The 20437-nt window shown below is 41.4% G+C and overlaps 1 protein-coding gene and 2 non-coding genes across 4 annotated transcripts in view; all 3 read left to right on the forward strand.

The window, feature by feature from the left end:
• Positions 1–20437, forward strand: part of ell2 (elongation factor for RNA polymerase II 2) — a 76673-nt gene that overhangs the window by 21524 nt on the left and 34712 nt on the right. For both annotated transcript variants that reach the window (XM_007893090.2, XM_042334274.1), the window contains exon 3: positions 13732–13853. In XM_007893090.2, coding sequence (XP_007891281.1) covers positions 13732–13853 — 122 coding nt within the window. The remainder of the gene's footprint in view (positions 1–13731; positions 13854–20437) is intronic.
• trnaa-ugc lies at positions 6797–6868 on the forward strand. The gene has a single exon. It is a non-coding gene; the product is annotated as a tRNA-Ala (tRNA).
• trnal-caa lies at positions 7106–7177 on the forward strand. Its single transcript has one exon. It is a non-coding gene; the product is annotated as a tRNA-Leu (tRNA).

Below are 20437 nucleotides of genomic sequence, written 5' to 3' on the forward strand. Positions count from 1 at the left end.
ATAAATCTATCAATTTTATTGACAAAATGAACTGAAGTATGTATCCAGTTGTTGGATTGAAATGCTAGGCTTTTGTAATGCTTTTAATGGGCTGTCTTCATTGCGCCTCAATCATTTGCTGTCTTCAATACAGTACTGTTTTACATTTTGGCAGCAGAATTGCTGGATTGTCTTCTGCTCAGCCAGCACTCTCCACCTAGATGAATTGATTTTTGGTGCCAGAACCACCAGAATGTTTGTTCTCTTCTTACTTTTAAAATTGGAACATATATTAAACTCATTTAATTGTTTTGAGATGCCACCAAGCTTTTTCTTGTTCGTTAACAAAAAACACATTTACATAGAATGAGAATAAATCAGATTGTATGCATAGCACCAAAGTCCATGGAATTCATTTGGACTAGGGTGAAAAATTCCATAAACAGACTTTGTGTTGTGCATAATTTGCAAAGTACAGTTGCAGAAGAAGAATTCCAGAAAAATATATGCCAAACCCTATGTTAGATGTCTCAATCAATGTAAGGGTATGAGCAGAGGCAACAAAGATATTGTGTTGATTTATAACTGTCCTTGAAAGAGAGAATGTTAAATATTGAAAAGTCCTAATGTACTGCATCATTACCATTAAATGCCAGAAGTGACTTTCAGACATTTAGGGCATACTGGAGCTAGTCTTGTCAGACTTTCATAGTTTTGTTTAAAACTAACAAAACCTTGCTGAATATTTTGGACCAATTTTCAGTGGTTTATGTTTTCAAAGATCACAGCCAAGAGTACTTTCTGGAGCTAAAGTTTATTAGGGTAATGGAACAAAGTAGAAAAAATCACAGGACTTAGATGCTATGCATCCTAGAATATCAGGAGTCTAAAATATTTACTCACAAACTGGATTACTTTACTTCGGTTTCCTGTTCCAAGCTTTTGATATTCAAAAAGAAAAAAATATGGGCTTGTTTTGAACTTGGCCGTCTTTTGGGATTTCAAGCAACTTTTATCTTATCAAAAACTTGTGAATCATTTAAGCAGTTGCAAATTGTTAAGCAGTTATCTGAAGATATTCAGAGTGTGAATATTGCATTTTAGATCTCATTAAAGGAGCAATTAGCTGATGTGCCTGCAACAACCTTCCAAAAATCTTTGGAAACTGTAATTGTACTATAGGAGTGTATGTAAGGTGGAAAATATTACACTGCTGTTCAAAAAAAAATGGAAAAACAAGACATGGAGTTATAGGCTGCTCCGATGTCTGGAGACCATAATATAGAATAACAATAAATTATATTTGTATAGCATCTTTCACACCAAGAGACAGAATTTGTGAACACTCCTCCAGGAGCATCAGCATGAGATTTTGTAAGGCCATCTCATGCTTGACTAATTGAATTTTGGGGGCCAGTTCAAGTGTGTGTAGACAAAGCAAATGCAGATATGAATATGTGGATTTTCAGAATGTGTTGTATGGTGCCTCATGAGAGACTGGTTGAGAAAATGAAAGCACCTTGTATCGAAGGTAAATTGGTGGGATGAATGGAATCTATCAAAGGTAGATGGCAGAAGAAGAAGAAGAAGAAGAGAGATAATCTTTGGCCAGAATTAAATGATGTGGCTTGGGGATGTGTGCTGGAGCACCTTGTAGTTTTTGACCTATATTAATTTGGAAATGGACAATGGGAGTCGTTACTAAGCATTGATACAAAATTGGTAGTATCAAATTATGAGGAAGAATGCAGAAAATTGCATCTACCAATACCTGTTCTACTTCAGTTTAATATGAAGTTTTTTTTTGGTGGGGGGGAGGAAGAACGAAGAAAGGAGGTGTACACTAAGTAATTGAGTTCTTCATGGTGAAAAGAGGTAGCTGGGTCATTACAAATTCCAAATTAGTTACGGAACTAACCAAAAACCTTCTGTCAAGAAGTCATACTGCCACTATACTTCCAGACTGTGCCAATGTTTTTCTTATTTTCTCTTTTTTTCTCTCACTGGTATTCTTGTTCCTTACCCTTGTTTGATAGACCTGTGTTATGCAGTATGTTTTGTTATGTTTTTGCATTATGTGCGTTATGTTTTAAGTCTTCTCAATTAGCTTTTTGCACATTTGACTAAAATTTTGTGAACATGATGCATCTACAAATGTTACTGAGGTTTCAAGAATAGCTGCTAAAATTTCTTTCCTTGATGTTCAATACCCCTGACTTTCCCATGAAAAATTTACGAGAGAAAAACGGAACTTTAAAGTCTTTAAGTTGCACTGAACCTTATTTATGACACAATCTTATTGTTGACACTTGACTACAAAACGTTTGCAATAGTTGATTAACATACTCTTTCTATCAAAGATCTCATGGCTTCTCCTCCAGCCTCCGCACCGTCTCGTGCGGTGTTCGTCAGGGCTCTGTCCTCGGTCCCCTCCTCTTCACCCTCTATATGCTCCCCCTTGGTGACATCATCCGCAGACATGGGGTTAACTTCCACGTGTATGCGGATGATACCCAACTCTACATCTCTGCCTCCACCCTGAACTCCAGGACTACTGGCGTCCTGACTGACTGCCTGTCCGACATCAAGTCCTGGACGAGAGCCAACTTTCTTCAACTCACATCAAGGCCCAATTACGGGAACTCACTCCTCATCGGCCTTCCAAACTCTTCCCTTCACAAGCTGCAGATCATCCAAAAATCTGCAGCTCATGTACTCTCACGCACCAGGCTCCGTGACCCCATCACTCCCACCTTTGCCCGACTCCACTGGCTCCCCATCCCCTAGAGGATCAAGTTCAAGATCCATGGCCTCGCCCCCTCCTACCTCTCTGACCTGCTGACTCCCTAACAACCTGCCCGCTCCCTCCGTTCATTGGGCTCCGGCCTGCTCCATGTCTCCCGCCCTACCATCGGTGGCTGGGCTTTCAGCCTGTCAGGCCCCACACTTTGGAACTCCATCCCACAGTCCCTTCACCTCGTTTCCTCCTTTGCCTCCTTCAATGCTGGTCTCAAGACCCTTCTCTTTGACCGTGCCTTTGGTTTCCCTCCCATCTTTTTTCCTTCCCTCATCCCTACATCACCCCTCCCCATGCTCGGGCTCCGATACTTGACTGTTCAGCGCTTTGGGACGTTCTCCCGACGTGAAAGGCGCTCTATAAATGTAATTTTGTTGTTGTTGATGGGGCTAAAAGAGAACGAATCTCTGTCTCTTGATGTTGTGGCTTCAAGCCCCACATCTGGATCTTGAAGTCAGTCTAAACTAATAATCCAATATAGTGCTGGAGGACTGCTGCGCTTTCAGAGGTGCTGTCCTTCAGATGGGACATTAAACCGAGTCATCTGCCTGTTCAGATGAACGCTAAACATCCCCTGATAGTACTTGACAAGAGAAGGAAGTTTCACCATTGTCATTGATCATTCACTTCATGGGTATTTGCGGGACATGGGTGAGTGCAAATTGGCTGCCGCTTTTACCTACAAAATCATTACAGTTTATAGTAAAGTCCTGTGAAGTGATTTAGGACATCCTCCTGATGTGGAAAGTGCTACATCAAATGCAAGGATCATTCATATTATTTTATCCTCATTTTCACTCTATCTGATTTAGCATCAATTGTTACCAAAATTGATCAGTGCTTTCCTTGTCTCATTTTGAACATAGCAACAATAGAGGCATTGACATGTCACACAATGAGAGTGCAATCAGAGGCTACATCTGTCAAACCTTTTTAAAGCTATATTTGAGTAGTTGCCTAAAAGTATTTGGAATCTACTAATTTTTAAAAGTACAAATAATAATCTTTACATTTGTGTAGCATCTTTCACATCGGGAGAACATCCCAAAGCGCTTCACAGGATATACTGTAAATTTGAGTTGCTGTGTGTTTTATGGGTGAATGTGGTAGTCAATTTTGCGCACAGCAATATCCCATAAATAACCAATGAAATGATGAGCAATTTTATTGTTTGGATGATTTAATCGTGCACTGTAGACTCCTCTATACAGATGCAAGATTGCTACTTTAACTAAAACTAAAAGTTCTCAATTTTCATGGATCTACACTTACAATTTCTCAGATGCAATGGGGTACTGAAAATAGTCACCCGAAATGATTAATCAAAGAAACTGAATAGTTTTGAAACAGCAAAATGCATTGATTTACATTTTAGCAGTATCAAAATTGATTCTGCAGTTAGCTTCTAACCAGAATCTTTAGATTTTTCAGCTTAATGTTCTATTCACTTTTTTTTATCCCACTGAAGTGAAAAGTTTAGTTGGGGAGTTTATTGGTTCCTTTTTGAAGGATTTGTAAAATTGTTGTGATGTAAAATGTTCTACATGTTAGTTAAGATACACTTATGTTTCCTAATTCAGAAGTATTTTTGTTGGTTTTAGCATTGTTCAAAATATTATCTTTGACTTTTAGTGTACAACTGTCTGTGTCCTTGGTAATGTTTGACTAAATAGATCTGATGTCTATCTGCATTCATTCAGTTTTTTAACCTTCATTTGTGTTCTTGTAGCAATAAAGAACCTTATGACCAAGGCAATGGAAATCTGTATAGCAAATGTACCGTGGTTGAATATATTTTGCTCTTAATAGAACAGATGTACATCTTGTAAAGATACATTTTTAAAATAATAATAATATAATCCTTGCATTTGATATAGTGCCTTATTGCGTCTTCGAGACGTATCAAAGCGCTTCACAGAATAAACTTCAAAAGTGAATTGACTGCATATTTTGTGGGCCCATGTTATATGTCTAATGTGCCTATGATATTGCGACGTTCTTTGTCTTTGATGCTTTTGTCTCTTGGGCTAGCTGGGTTTTACATTTATAGCTCACACACAAGTAAAAGAATGGATCTGTTTTAGAATAACTCCTTAAGTTTGCTCCACCCTACCCCTGCGACCTCCTGCTAGCTCCCTCTGCTCAGCGGGCTCTGGCCTGCTTCACACACCCCCTCGCTCGCTCCACTGTTGGCGGGCGGGCCTTCTGCCACTCTGCCCCCACCCTCTGGAACTTCATTCCACAGTCCCTCCTTCAAGACCCATCTCAAGACCCTTCCTCTTCGACCATGCTTTTGATTACCCTGCTTCACCCCTGGCCTCCTTTTGTCTTAAGAAGGCATGTACATAAGCAGCTCCCAAGCCTTTGCTAATGGTGCTTTCAGAATGAGTAAATTAAGCTTTATTTGTTGGTGTTTTATCAAGTGTACCTAAAATGCATATTGTAGTTGGGTGATGCAGCTTTAGGAGTTGTCTTACAATGTTAGGGCCATTAACATCTTGACAGTAGGTGGTATTTGGCAAAATGTCCAAAATGCTTGTTTTTGTATAAAATAAATATTTCTTAAGCAAAATATTTAAATATAATTGCTATAGTGTTTTCATGAAAACGATCTATGGTGGCATCTTCTCAGAAAATTGTTTGGGAGCTTGTTCCAAAATGCATATGCATCTGATTTGAATTACTTCCTGATTTGCAAAAGAAAATAATGTTTTTTGAAGCTTGTACTTCTAAACAGACCACTTTGAGCATACTGGGTTAAGTACGGAACAAGTGCTGTACTGTGGAAAAGTTTTGGCAATCTATCTATCAATTTTCTCCGCTAGCGATCTTTTTAGCAATTTTCTCCGTTGCTAACCTTACCAAGTTAAGATGATCAGTGGGAGAACAAAACAAGCACTTGAAGATTACATGCTCTATGTAATCTATGCGGGCTCCAGCCTGCTCCATGTCTCCCGCCCGACCCACCCTACCATTGGTGGCGGGCTTTCAGCCTCTCTGCATTGTGTTTATCTTCTTTCTGTGTTATTAATATTTAATATTATTGTCCTTTTTAATTTCGTAATCACAATATTCTAATCTGATAGTGCAGCAACTAATTCCACAAATTTATTGCAATAATAATCCTTGCATTTGATATAGTGCTTTTCACGTCTTCTAGACATCTCAAAGTGCTTCACAGAATATACTGTAAAGTGAACTGACTGTATATTTGTGGGTGAAATGCAGCAGCCAATTGCACACATCAGTGTCCCACAAACAGTCATGGATTGAAGTGACCAATTTTTTTTTGAGGGATTATTATCAGGCATGTGGAGTAAGGAAACTTGCCCAAGGTTTCGCCCTGCCGGGAATCGAACTTGCGATTCGAGTGCTCTAACCCCTGAGCTACAAGACTCCACAAGTTGATGCAGTATACACCATTTCCTGAATGCAGAAAAATATTTTTCATACCTCAGCTATGTGCTAATTGAAGATGAGAACTGTAATGGTGCTCAGCACCAGACGCCGTTCATATATAGTAATTTATTTTAGTAAATTCTCATAGCTCCTCACTGTGTAATTCTCTTTTTCTCGACAGTTGAATATTACATTTGTCTTGAGAACAAATCATGTCATTGCTGAAAAATCTAAAATAATGTCTGGTAAGAATCTAAACATTATTTGGTGTCTCTTGTTGGTGGCCAAAAGCTGAACTTCAGCAAAGAAACTGCTTCATGTTCAAACTTGTATATGCTACCAGGGGTAAAATGTTTGGTTTTAGCTCACATTGTTAAGGTTGCTGCAGTTAAGAATGATGAATTATCAGAGTGAAATTGCAGATCAATTGCTAGATTGTAACTGTAACTTATCGGCCATTCAGTATAATTAATGGCCCACTTATTGAATTCTAATGTAATTCTCTCTATAGAGGCTGCTACAGTAAAATGCTGTGTGGTCTTTGTCTTTCCTCCTGCAGTTTGCTCTGCTGTGAGGAAACCAAACCTCTTCAGTGACCTGGTCTAAGCAAACATTAAGTTGAGTCCTATAGCTCAGTGGTTAGAGCACTCGCTTTGCAAGCGAGAGACCTGGGTTCGATTCCCGGTAGGGTGAAACCTTGGGTAAGTTTTCTTACTCCACACGCCTGATAATAATCCCTCAACAAAAATTAATAAATTGGTCACTTCAATCCACGATTCTTTATGGGACACTGCTGTGCGCAATTGGCTGCAGGATTTCACCTACAAATATAGTCAATTCACTTTACAGTATATTCTGTGAAGCACTTTGAGACGTCTCGAAGACGTGATAAGGCTCTATATCAAATGCAAGGATTATTATTATTATTGGAGTCCTGTAGCTCAGTGGTTAGAGCACTTACCTCAAAAGCAAGAGACCTGGCTTCGATTCCCGGCAGGGCGAAACCTTGGGCAAATTTCCTTACTCCACATGCCTGATAATAAACCCTCAAGAAAAAAGGGTTCTAGAGTTGTGGAGTCCTATAGCATATTGGTTAGAGCACTCGCCTCACAAGCGAGAGGATCCGGGTTCGATTCCTGGGCAGGGCGAAACATTAGGCAAGCTTCCTTACTGAACACGCCTCTTTTTACTAGCAGTAAGTAGGAACCGGTTGTTAGTAAATTGGTGGATCGCTTTTCTGAGAGTAATAATCCCTTCAAAAATAAAATTTTAAAAAATAATAATTTGGTCACTTAATCCGCGACTGTTCGTTGGACACTTCTGTGTGCAATTGGCTGCTGCATTTCGCCCACAAATATACAATCAATTCACTTTACAGTATATTCTGTGAAGCGCTTTAGACGTCTTGAAGATGTGAAAACCACTATATCAAATGCAAGCATTATTATGGGTTGCATTATGAAGTATTATGGCAAGGATTATTATTATATTTTAATTCCATTGTAATATCCAGAAACACAAGCCACGATATCTTCATCACAATGGTGGAAAACAAATTGAAGTAGAGCATGCAGCAAATGTCAGGGTCTAGAAATGTCTGTCTGAATATTTGATCAAAGTCGTTGCAGTTCAGTAGCAAGCACATGACCAATGTTTTACTGTCATTCATAACCTATTTTTTTGGTACCATTCCCCCGAAGCATGAAAAGTATGGAGCTTGGTTTCATGCATGGCATTTTGGTATCCAGTAATTTTGAAGTAGAATTTAACTATAGTATTTCAATTATTCCAAGATACAGACATTGCCTTGGTATATTCACTTTTCTGCTTGTGTTCATCACCTTATTGTCTTTCAGATTTTTTAATTTCATAAAATTAATGCACACCACAGCATTATATATTTAAAAAAATGTTTTTGGAGAAATGCAAGTGTGTCCCAAACCTGTTTCAAAATGCCATCCTTTTCAAGCCTAGATGACAATTTGGCCGTCCGAAGCTGGAAAAATCCCTAATTATAAAGAGTACATAACAAAACCGGTTGGTACTGAAATTTTCCATTCTCTCTTTCCAACCTTTTCCTGCCCCGTCATGTGGACACAACTTCCATATTACATCCAGGGAATTCATCTTTAACTTACCCTGCTCTGTTGCCAAAATGCCTTTTCTTTAAGGGGAGGCTTAATTTAAAATTAGAACAGAAGCCTTTCTTTGGTATGAGCAATTATTACAAGGTATGGGCCAGCTGAGGACTCAATCCTCAAACCCCGCCACATTTTCTGCTCTGAGTTATGTTGGTATGGAAAATGCTAAAGATTGCAGGTGACTAAAGGGTGGGAGAAAAGTGAAAACAGAGAAAATAATGCACTTTGGTTTCTGGCTATTGTTTTCTTTGCATTCTTCCTTACATGTTAACCAGTGCAGCTTTCACTCATTGCAATTGACTTTTGCATCAAACAATGAGACTGCTGTGTAAGAGCTTGACTGTCCAAAGCCTAGAAACAGTGGTCAACGATTGTATAATGATTCGTGATCTTTTTTGTAAGCTTATATAAAAGTATCTAAACATTCTCCACTTAAACGTAATTCTCCACTTCAGCGCCTCTTCTCGACTTGAAAGGCACTATATGAATGCAGTTTGTTGTTGTAATTGTCTTTAAAAACTTGGACTCCCAGTGCTATATCAGCATTTTTAAAATGTTGCAGGGATTTGATCCAGGCCAGTTATTCACGCTGATGTTCAAAAACTAGAGAACCTAATTAAATATTCAGAAATTAGGAATAACTAGGGAATTGAGAGCTATTTAACACAAAGACTGCTATGTAGAAGCCAATTGAAGAAAATAATATAAAGAGGAGACTGCTAGATTATCTAGATTTCTAGTGAGAGGAAATTAAGGGTCAAATGAAAAGGTAGCAAGATAAGTTGAACTGAAAGTGGGTGAGTTTGTTGGGGTAGATCGTCTTTTCATGTTACTGACACTTTTTTGTTGTATTTGGAAAAGATAAGTGGATTGTATTGTAGCTATGTGTACATTCATGATTTTAAAGCTTGCCTAATGCCAACTATGGAATAATCGTAAATTCTGGCTATCTTGTTTAGAAGCAGTGCTGCATATTGTAGATAAGTCAACTGTTGAGCCACTCAACAGCTGTTCAGATCTAGGTGCAGCATGTGGTAGGAAGCGATGTTAAACTTACATTCACGCACAAATAATCATCTTTTTACTAGTGCAGTTTGTACCAGTACTTTGCAAGATTGTAAGGATTTTATTTTTACTCTGTCAAATTTTCATAAACTGTACAAATGTAATGCTGTCATTCTTAAAAGGTACAAAGTATATCATTGGCCTTTACAAATGTTGAGCAAGTTGTGTACATTATTATAGATTGGTGATTTATTTTGCATGGAGCGCAGTTTAGTAAGTGGCTGTTATTGCATATATATTATGGTAGATTAATATCTTGTGGAGTGCATTTATGAATGGGCTGAGAGCAAGCTCAATACCTATGTGCATTCTAATTCTTCAATGGTTGTGCAATTGATAGTTATTAATGATCCAGGCTTCGAATGTTTTTCTGCTTGCTTTATTTGTTCAACATACACTATTCTGGGTTAATTGATTGTGCCTATTTATCAGCCTGGTGATTTATTTATGTTGAATAGTTACCATGTACAGCTCCACAGAGTGTTTGAACTTAAATAGAATGTGATGATCAGTTTGCAGTAATATAGCAATGGAGGGAAACCAAATCTTGAATCAAAATCACAAATGATGTCATCTATCTGTGACCAGGGCTCCCTCTGCCTCCTCAACCTCGTGGATCTCTCTTCCGAGTTTGACACAGTCGACCACGCCATCCTCCACCACCTCTCCTCCCCCATCCGCCTTAGTGGAACCGTACTCTCATGGTTCAAGTTCTACTTAACCAACAACCTCCATTTCATCTCGGCAAATGGTTTCTCCACCTGCCCCCACCCAGTCACCAGGGCTCCACCCTTGGCCTTCTTTTCCTTATCGATATGCTCCCTCTGGGCGATGTCATCTGCAGACATGTGGACGTGAATGACATACAAATCTACTTTGCCTCCTTTCAGTACCAACTCCAGTTCCTCCAATGTTCCATCAGCTTGTCTGGCAGACATCAGGGTGTGGATGAGTGCAAACTTCCTGCAGCTGAATGTGGACAAGACAGCTTGGCTCCTGTCAACGTCCTCACTCCTGTAGGATCGGAACTCCTCAACCTTCCTGGGCTGTCCTTCAGACTCACCGAACCAGTGTGCATCCGAAGCGTCTGGTTCGTGGTCTGGTTCGACCCCCAGCTGTCCTTCCTCCTCCACATCCGGTCCCTGACCAGGACCACCTTCTTCCAGCTCCTCCACATCCGGTCCCTGACCAGGACCACCTTCTTCCACCCCCGCAACATTGCCCGCCTCCGACCGTACCTTACCCCAAATACAGCCGAAACCCTCGTGCATGCGTTTGTTCACTTCCCGTCTGGATTACTGAAACACACTCCTTACTGGGCTCCCCAGCTTCACTATTCAAACGATCCAGCTCTTTCAGAACTCTGCCGCCTGCATACTTACCCAGAACAAACATCTCATCAGTTCTGTCCAGGCTCCATTGGCTCCCCATCACCGAACGGATTGACTTCAAAATCCTCACACTCGTGTTCAAATCCCTTCGCTCTGTGGCATCTTCGAACCTCCACTCCCCAACCCACCACCAGGCACCACTGCTCGACTGACACCGGCCTCCTGCTCATCGCTCGCACCCTTCGCCCCACCATTGGCTCTGCCATTGTTAAGTGAACATAGTGGAGCAGGGGAGACGCTACCTTGCGTGGAGAGCATTATATAAGTGCAAGGTATTATTGTTGAAGTTGTTGTATTATGTTAATTATAACAGTGGAGATGCATACAGACCATTTTCTTCCCCCACACCTCAAGCACCCCTCCCCCCTCCCCATTGATTATACTGTGGGTTTGGATATAACACTGTCCATTTATTGTTTATAACAAGATTTCATTTATAGAGCGCCTTTCTAGGCGTCTGGTTCGGTGTGATATCTTCCGCAACCTGGATGGAGTGATGAGGAAGTTACTGGTATCAGACGTTTTTACACTTGACTCATCTGCAACAGAAAATAAAAATTCATTGTAAGATTAAAAAAAACAGGGGGAGGAACATGACTTTTTGAACACCCTGGAGAATGTGAAGGAAACAACAGAGCAAACTTGTTTTTTGCCAAATTTAGAACCGGCCATTTTACACTACAAATGATCTCTGCAGACAAAACGAGTAGTTGAAAAGCAATATTAGCTGATCAGGCTGGTGGGCCAAAGACTACATAAGTTTAAATTGGCTTGGTTTAAGAAGTTGTATCTGTCTTAGTGGAACATGCACTGTGTATGAATTTTGCTAACTTTGTGTTTGGTACCTGAAACCACCTGTTAAATTGGCTGAAATTAGTTCTCGATCAAATGAGATCATTCCACATTCAAGGCACTTGATAAATCAAGTGATATCCCTTTGGGTGCAGGACACATGATGGGCTTTGTGTTCTTTATATGTGCAAATAAGTGTACCATCACCACAAAATTGCATATTCGGTTAGATAAATAAAACTTCAATAACTGTGCCTGTTGTTACTCAAATTAGAGATGAATTTTAGCAAGTTAATATATGTAAAGTGAATTTGAATCAATAGTAGCTGAACTTTGCCGCTAGTGATTTATTCTAAAGATTTCCTTAAGATTCTACCAATTCACACAATAAATACATTTTACCAGTGGAAGGGAGTTTTAGGCTGTGCTATGACTTGTGAAGTCCTGTAGCTCAGTGGTGAGAGCACTCGCTTTGCAAGCGAGAAACCTGAGTTCAATTCCAGGCAGGGCGAAACCTTGGGCAAGTTTCCTTACTCCACACCCAATAATAATCCCTCCAAAAAAATAAAACAATAATAAATTGGTCATTTTCAATCCATGACTGTTTGTGGGACATTGCTGTGCGCGTTCGCCCACAAATATACAGTCAATTCACTTTACAGTGTGTTCTGTGAAGTGCTTTGGGACGTCCTCCCGACGTGAAAAGTGCTATATCAAATGCAAGAATTATTATTATTATTATTGTGCATGATAGTACATTTGTATGACTCATGAATCAAATGTATGGCCATTTCACATTCAAAGGAGAGCTGTAACTTGTCATCACTAAACTGCACAAATAGCAGCATTGTGAAACGCATTTCAGTTGTTTGACTTAAAATACCACGCACTTGACAAAAGGTATTACAGTAGTTTATTGTCCCAAAATCCTACGTAAAATCACTCCTTTGAGAACAACAGATTTTTTTTTGTCACAAAAAGCTTAATATTGTTTTTTTACCATTGAACCAAAAGTGGACTTTTCCTCCGTATTGCCTTTTTGAAAAAGGCTGAATGTTTCAGACAACATAGGAAATTACAAAACAAATCCTACTTGTAGCAGTCAGTATCTGTAGTCATATGAGTAATTTCCAAGTCATTGGTCACGGTGGGACATTTTCCATTGACCCTATTCATTAGACCAATTTGCCATGCCATAAGTCCATTGTTTGTGGGCTGCACAGAAAATAGGAACGATTCAATTTTATAAATCTCTCCAAATTGCAGGATTGCCCCAGAACGCGTACCCAACACGTCCCTCATGGCGCTATGAAACTTTTGAAAGATATTTATAAACTGTATTGGTTCAAAATTTTAAAGAACTTGTGGGGAAATTTTTTTAAATATTTCTCTTTGGTGTTGGTAGCACAGTTTAGAACGTTGCATTGTTTGGCATTAGCCTTTCAACATTATACAAGTTGGAACTGAATAAACTGGTAATTCTTTGCAATGCGAGTGAATATTTTATATTGCTTTGTATTGAATTCGGACATCAAAATATAATTAGGGTTTTTCTACAAATCGATAATTACCAAGAAAGATTAATTGTACATAGTAAATATTGATTACTTTCTTCCCTGCTTCAGACTCTCATCGTGTCAGTCTGCCTTGGCTGTTCTTCAGCTAACACAATTATGCTAAATACTATACTTCTATCTTGTTTCATTGTCTATCATCATGCATCTTGTCTTGTAAGATGAGTTGCTAGTTTTTCTCTTGTGTTGTCAGGAGAAAACTGATATCTGTTCCAGTTATAAGATAGGCACATGGGGATTAGAAAACTACAAGATAAAAATCTGGAGTACAGTCGTAGTTTGACAGAAGGAGAATGTTCCATCTCAGAGACCTGACTAATGGAGAAAGGCAAACTTGTTTTATTATAACTGAATTCCCTACTTAATACAGTTCACAATATAACTGAATTCCCTACTGAAAGATTCAGAGTTTCAGGTTTATATTGCAAACCTTCAGTTGCATTTTGCTTTGAAGTGCCATACTGAAAACGTATATTCAGCTAAATTCTCATCGAAGATTAACCAATGAAAGCTTAACATTGTATATGCTTTATTTATCTAGTATCTGATTTAATTATTTTCAATTATTAGCATTCATTTTTATTTCTCTATAGTTGGTAAAGATTCCAAGAACAGATGCCCCCAAAGAAGTGCGAAATTTTGACTTCTATGTGTCCAACATTGGAAAAGATAATCCTCAGGGAAGCTTTGACTGTGTCCAGCAATCCATCTCCAGGTACTGTAATTCAAATGTTGATAGTCAGTGACGGTTCAGTGATTTTAAAAAAACAAACATTTTGTATTTGTAGGCTAATTCTTCCTTGGAGATTATGCTGCCGAATGTATTAACCACCATTTATTGAATCAGCATTTATTGATTGTCCAAATAACTCCCAAATTGCATGATCTAATCTGCTGCATCATCAGTGGGGCCTAAGATTTTGCATTTTGTTTTTCGTCTTATTTCACAGCTTTTATGCAAGAACATATTTAATGTCAGAAGGTCAAAGAACTTTTGCTGTGCAGTGGTGAAGAATCTATTTTTTCTTCCATACATACAATACCAATTTGATAACATTTTGGGAAATGCAGAGTTGGATCATTTTACAAGGACTGGTTGCATATCTGTCAAGTCATTCTAAAATTTCAATTTATGACAATTGGTTATGGGATTAAATATTTTATCCATAGTATAAAGGATTCTGATGGTAATTGATAGTATTTCAAGAAACATATTTTCTGGTCAATCAGATCATAATTTTAAATGGTTGCATTTTCTACAATTTTACTTCAAATTGTATATAGATGAATGAAGCAACCTCAACAAAATTGCTGTTACAAAAGCCTTATACTTTGTGTTTTGAAGTGATGTTTAGACCATCAATATCTAAAATTATAATTGCTAGCATGGGGGCCAAGGGTAAAAGTACAGGTAGTAGGTTAGCACATTCATTTCACATCTGGACCCCTGGAGTTTGAATTCATAACAACAATAACTCGCATTTGCATTTGTATAGCGCCCTTCACGTCGGGTAGTGATCCCGGAGCACTTGAAAGTGGCGGAGTCTGACAATGAGCAAGGGGGAGAGGGAGTTCATTGTAAGCACGATCAAGAAGGATGTTTTTTAGGTGGAATTTGAAAGTGGGGAGGGAGGGAACAAGGCGGAGGAATTGAGGGAGAGTTCCAGAGTTTTGTGGCATAGTGGCTGAAGGCACGGCCATCAATGGTGGAGAGGACGAGGGACAAACAGGAGACCGGAGCCAGCTGAGTGGAGGCAGCGGTGGTGTGGTAAGCAGGTCAGATAGGTAGGGAGGTGCAAGGGCATGAAGGAATTTGAAAACGAGTAAGAGGACCTTGAAATTGATCCGTTCGGGAATTAGGAACCAGTGGAGCCTGGAAAGGACTGGTGCGATCACAGACTAAAGGAATGAAAATCTCCCATCGGTTAGCTGCAAGGGTTCCACTAAAAATTAGTTTACACAGTTTTAATGTATATCTCTGTTAATAAGCAAAGTTATTATAAAATTACCCAGAATTCAACTAAAAACACACTACATTAATAATCTGTTCAGAAGCCAGAGGTTGACTGTTGTGGGGGGAAAAAATGGGTTGTGAATTCCCTTTCATACATACGTACTGAGGTTGGGTTTAAAGCATGCAGTTGTGGTAGAAGCAATGGGAGCTTTCTTCTGGATAGGGTCACATTTTTCCTGGCTTGGATGTGAATGATACTAATAGTGGGTTCTCACAGTGATAAATTGGTATTTCGACCCTCTCCTACTTCATCATGATCAGTTATTTTGCATGTGTTCCTTTATAGTCATCGAAATTTCAACATAGGAGAGGATTCCTGCGCTTCGGAAGTCCTCCAAATGTAAAAGCCACTATACGAATGTAATTTTGTGTTGTTGTTGATTCAACCGACCAAGCCCAAACTTTTGCTACCTCATTCACTGACGATAATTAACGTTAATTCTAAAACAATATAGTTTCTAAGAATATCTGGAAAATTTTTAGAGGCATGTTCAATGAATCTTTCAGAGTTTTTTATATTTCTCCTGAATTTATTAAAAATGTGAAAGACCTATGCCCTTATATGGAGTTATCATGACTTAGTATTTGCTTTATTGAATGCCGTCTATAGCTATTTTGCATTCAAAAGAGACCTTGCCAACTCTCTGCTTGTTGGCCTTCCCGACTCTTTCCTCCACAAGCTGCAGATCATCCAGAACTCTGCAGCTTGTGTCCTCTTCCTCACCAGGCTCCATCACACTCATCATCGCCTGGCTCCACTGGCTCCCCATCCCTCAGAGGATAGAGTTCAAAATCCTCATCCTCGCCTTCAAGGCCCTTCACGGCCTTGCCCCTTCCTACCTCTGTGATTTGCTAACCTCTTACCAATCTGGCCACTCCCTCTGCTCAACATGGTCCAGCCTGCTCCAAATCCCCCGCCCAGCCCGACTCACCATCCGCAGTCGGTCCTTCAGCCTCTCGGCCCCCACCCTTTGGAAATCCATCCTTGCTCCCTCCCTTGCCTCCTTCAAGGCATGTCTCAAGACCCTCCTCTTCGACTGTGCCTTCAGCCACCCTCCACTTACACCAACCCCCTTCTTCCCCCCCCCACCAGGCTTGTGTCCAAATCCCTTACTGTCTAGCACCTTGGGCCGTCCTCCAGGCGTGAAAGGCGCTCTACAAATGTCATTTTGTATTGTATTTTAAACTGCGAAATAAAGTATTGGCTAAAAGATGTAAAAGAAAACAGAAAATCTCTCTCGCACACATTCTGTGCAGGTTGACCTGGAGTGAGTCTGTTTTGTTTCCCTCGCAGTTGAATACATTCTCTAGACAGATTTTCATTCAAATCTACTCTTTGAGCTTTAACAAAACATTCAAATTTGGAAATCGTCAACCTCATGACCCCTGACTGTCCAGCGCCTTGGGATGTCCTCCCGAAGTGAGAGGCACTCTATAAATGTCATTTTGTTGTTGTTGTTCAATCACACGCTATTCAATTTGTGGTTATGGGTGGGGAGAGGGAAGGAAGAGATTTGTTGCTATGAACGCTTGGACGCCACATCGCTATTTGATCTTTCGACATTGCTTTTGACTACAGCAATATTACTGCAAACAAACCGGTCTCCTTCACACTTCATTGTGAATGGAACTTCAGGGATTGACCCACTGCAATTCCAGTCTGAACGGAGCCAACCAGTATCCCCCTTTGTTCTTTCAGAATTTTTTTAGAAAATAGTTGGCAAGACAATGTTTATATTGTCACTGAAGTGTTTCTTTATTCAGACGGTAATCACCAGCTGGATTACCAGTAAGGGTAGTTGAGGCTAGAGCACAAGACCCATAAAAGAAACTGCCTCGTTCTACAATGGAAAGACTATAGAGTTTCAGAGCGTTAATGTGTTTCTTGAGTATGAAGGAAACTACTGTAAATTCAAAACTATAAACTTAAAAACAAATTACTTTGGAGTTGTATTTAAGTAAAGGTAAGTTTCTTTCAATAGGTGTAAATAAGCCGGAAGCTCTGGAAGAATAATTTCAAAACTTTTCTCTTCGCCCTCCCCCACCATTCTGTTTAAACTGTAATAATGAAGAGGTTTGTTTTCTATCCTATATAGAACTGCCATTTATAATTTCAGTTATTACCTAAGACAGGGTGGTCCAACTGGCAGCCCACAGGCTGCATCCAGCCTGGGGGCTAATTTCATCTGCTCGCTCCCTCCCAGCCTCCATTCTCTCATTGGCATTGGCAGGAGCCAGCAGTTGGGAAGACATGGTTGCCATCCCCTCAGCTCGGGAGGAACTTCCTGACCGACTCCAACAATAGGTGCTAGTAGAGAGAAGATGGTTATGTGCGTGAGGGAGAGAGGGAGGATGGTTGTGTGTGTGAAAGAGAGGGGATGGTTGTATGTGTGAGAGGGAGGATGGTTTTGTGTGTGTGAGAGAGAGGGTGGTTGTGGGTGAAAGAGTGTGTGAAAGGGTGAGTGTGTGTGTGTGTGTGAGAGAGGGTGAGTGTGTGTGAGAGTGAGAGGGTGTGTGTGTGAGAGAGAGCGAGAGGGTCACCCTCCAAACCCATGCCCTCCAGTCCTCCTGATCCCAACCATCAGCTCGGGTGCGGAACCCTGACTGTCCAGCGCCTTGGGACGTCCTCCTGATGTGAAAGGTGCTATACAAATGTAATTTGTTGTTGTGAGTGAGAGAGAGGTGGTGGGTGTGTGCGTGAGAGAGAGCGCAGTGTGATGGTTGTATGAGAACGAGGGAGGTTGTGTGGGAGAGAGGGTAGTTTTGTGAGCGAGAAAGAGAGAAAGGTGGTTCTGAGAGAGAGAAGTGTGTTTGTGTGCGAGAGGGGAATTGTGTGTGTGTGTGAGAGAGAGAGAGAGGGTGTGTGTGTGTGTGTGTGTGTGTGTGAGAGGGGGTGAGTGTGTTTGTGTGTGAGAGAGGATGATTTTGTGTGTGTGTGTGTGTGAGAGAGAGAGAGAGAAAGAGGATGGTTTCACTCTCTGACACTTTCCTACCTCTCCGACCTCCTCACTCCCCAATCCACCACCCGGCGCCTCTACTCGACTGGCACAGGCCTCCTGCTCATCCCTTGCACCCTCTGCCCCACCTTCGGAGGTCGCACTTTCAGCCATTACGCCCTGAAACTCTCAAACCCTCAATCCCTCCGTCTTGCCCCTCTCTCCCCTTTTTCAAGTCCCATCTGAAAACCTTCTTCGACAGTGCTTACGGCCATCAACCATCCCCCCACTCCCCCCAGCTCAGAGTCAGGCTCCGTCACTGTTAAGCTCTCTGAGACGCTACCCCACGTGTATGCGTGTGCATGTATATGTGTGAGAGGGTGCGTGTGTGAGTGGGGGCGCGCGCGCGTGTGTGAGTGGGGGCGCGCGCGTGTGTGAGTGGGGGCGCGCGCGTTTGTGTGAGTGGGGGCGCGCGCGCGTGTGTGAGTGGGGGCGCGCGCGCGTGTGTGAGTGGGGGCGCGCGCGCGTGTGTGAGTGGGGGCGCGCGCGCGTGTGTGAGTGGGTCCGCGTGTGTGAGTGGGGGCGCGCGCGCGTGTGTGAGTGGGGGCGCGCGCGTGTGTGAGTGGGGGCGCGCGCGTGTGTGAGTGGGGGCGCGCGCGTGTGTGAGTGGGGGCGCGCGCGTGTGTGAGTGGGGGCGCGAGTGGGGGCGCGCGCGAGTGGGGGCGCGTGCGCGTGAGAAAGTGGGGGCGCGCGCGTGTGAGAAAGTGGGTGATTGTGTGTGTGTGAGTTTGTGCATGCGATGGGGGCTGGGGACTGAGCGATGTGCTGTGCAATTTCGTCATAGCCAGTTCCCAATTTCCCCAGTGAGAATATCCTCTGCAGCCCCCCCACCCCACCACCTCTGCAATTTGCTGATCCAGTCATTCCCTTTGCCCAGCAAACACCAGCTTGCTTCATGTCCTGGAGTGCAGTCCTGTAGCTCAGTGGTTAGAGCACTCGCTTTGCAAGCGAGAGACCTGAGTTCAATTCCAGGCAGAGGGCGAAACCTTGGGCAAGTTTCCTTACTCCACACACCTAATAATAATCCCTCCAAAACCAAAAACAATAATAAATTGGTCATTTTCAATCTACGACTGTTTGTGGGACATTGCTGTACGCAATTGGCTGCCGCGTTCGCCCACAAATATACAGTCAATTCACTTTACAGTGTGATCTGTGAAGCACTTTGGGACGTCCTCCTGACGTGAAAAGCGCTATATCAAATGCAAGGATTATTATTATATGTCCCCCCACCCTATCCGCCTCACCATTTTGTCTCCACTCTCTGGAGCTCCATTTCCGGAATCCCTCCGACATACTCACTCTCCTCTTTCAAGACACGTCGCAGCTCTTTGACTGTACTTTTATCATCTTGTCCCCTCCCAACCACACCTTCCTTAGCTCCCACCCCCAGCTTGGGTGCCCAGCTAGCATTATCAAGGGTTTATAGACATCCTTTGATGAGAAAAAGGAGCTGCATATGTTATGTATCTGGAAGGGAGATACAAAAATATTGCTTATGCAGCCCTCAGATGTTCCTCAAATCCGTCATCCGGCCCTCAGCAACCAAAAGGTTGGATCACCCTGACCTTAGCTGTTCCCATGTCTGGTTTCAACAGTGCAGCCTAGAACAGCTGCATTCACTAATACTGAAATCAGTGCTTTGGCAACCTGGAGTGCAGTCGTATGACATTTGATTGAAAACTTGAACTCTTGAGATGTTGAGTTCCAAATCGTTGTTCTGGGCCTGAATTTTTATATTGAAGCTCCATTCCAGAATTGTATCTGGGTTCCATTATTCTTTGTGTGCCGAAGATCAGTAAGTTTAGCCATCAAGTTTTGTGATGCATGGGTATGGTATAGATGCAGAAATCAAGTTCACTGGAAGTGCAAAAGGAGAACAAGAACATAAGAATTTGCTAGGCAAAAGAGACCAAGGTCCATCTACTTCGCCTTCCACCATCCTGGTAGTTGCTTGACATGTCTTGTCCCAAACTATGCACTGTATCCCAAGATATTATTTTCTAGCAGAAATCTATCTAATTTGTTCTTGAAACAAACATCATTTTCTGCTTCCACTGTCTCCCTAGAGAGCCAATTCCATAAGTTTATAACTCGCTCACTGAAATAGTGTTTCCATAGATTTGTTCTGAATTTAACCCCCTTCAATCATAGGCCGTGTCCTCTGGTTCTACTGTTCAGCAACAGACATTGTTATGTTATTAAAAAATGAACTTGCAAAAAGAGCAGAAACAGCCGGGGGGAGGGGGGAATCTAGTTTGAGCTAGATTAGAGATTTTACACTTTTAG

The sequence above is a fragment of the Callorhinchus milii genome, unplaced genomic scaffold (genome assembly GCF_018977255.1).
Source record: "Callorhinchus milii isolate IMCB2004 unplaced genomic scaffold, IMCB_Cmil_1.0 Scaffold1, whole genome shotgun sequence".
Taxonomy (NCBI): Eukaryota; Metazoa; Chordata; class Chondrichthyes; order Chimaeriformes; family Callorhinchidae; genus Callorhinchus; species Callorhinchus milii.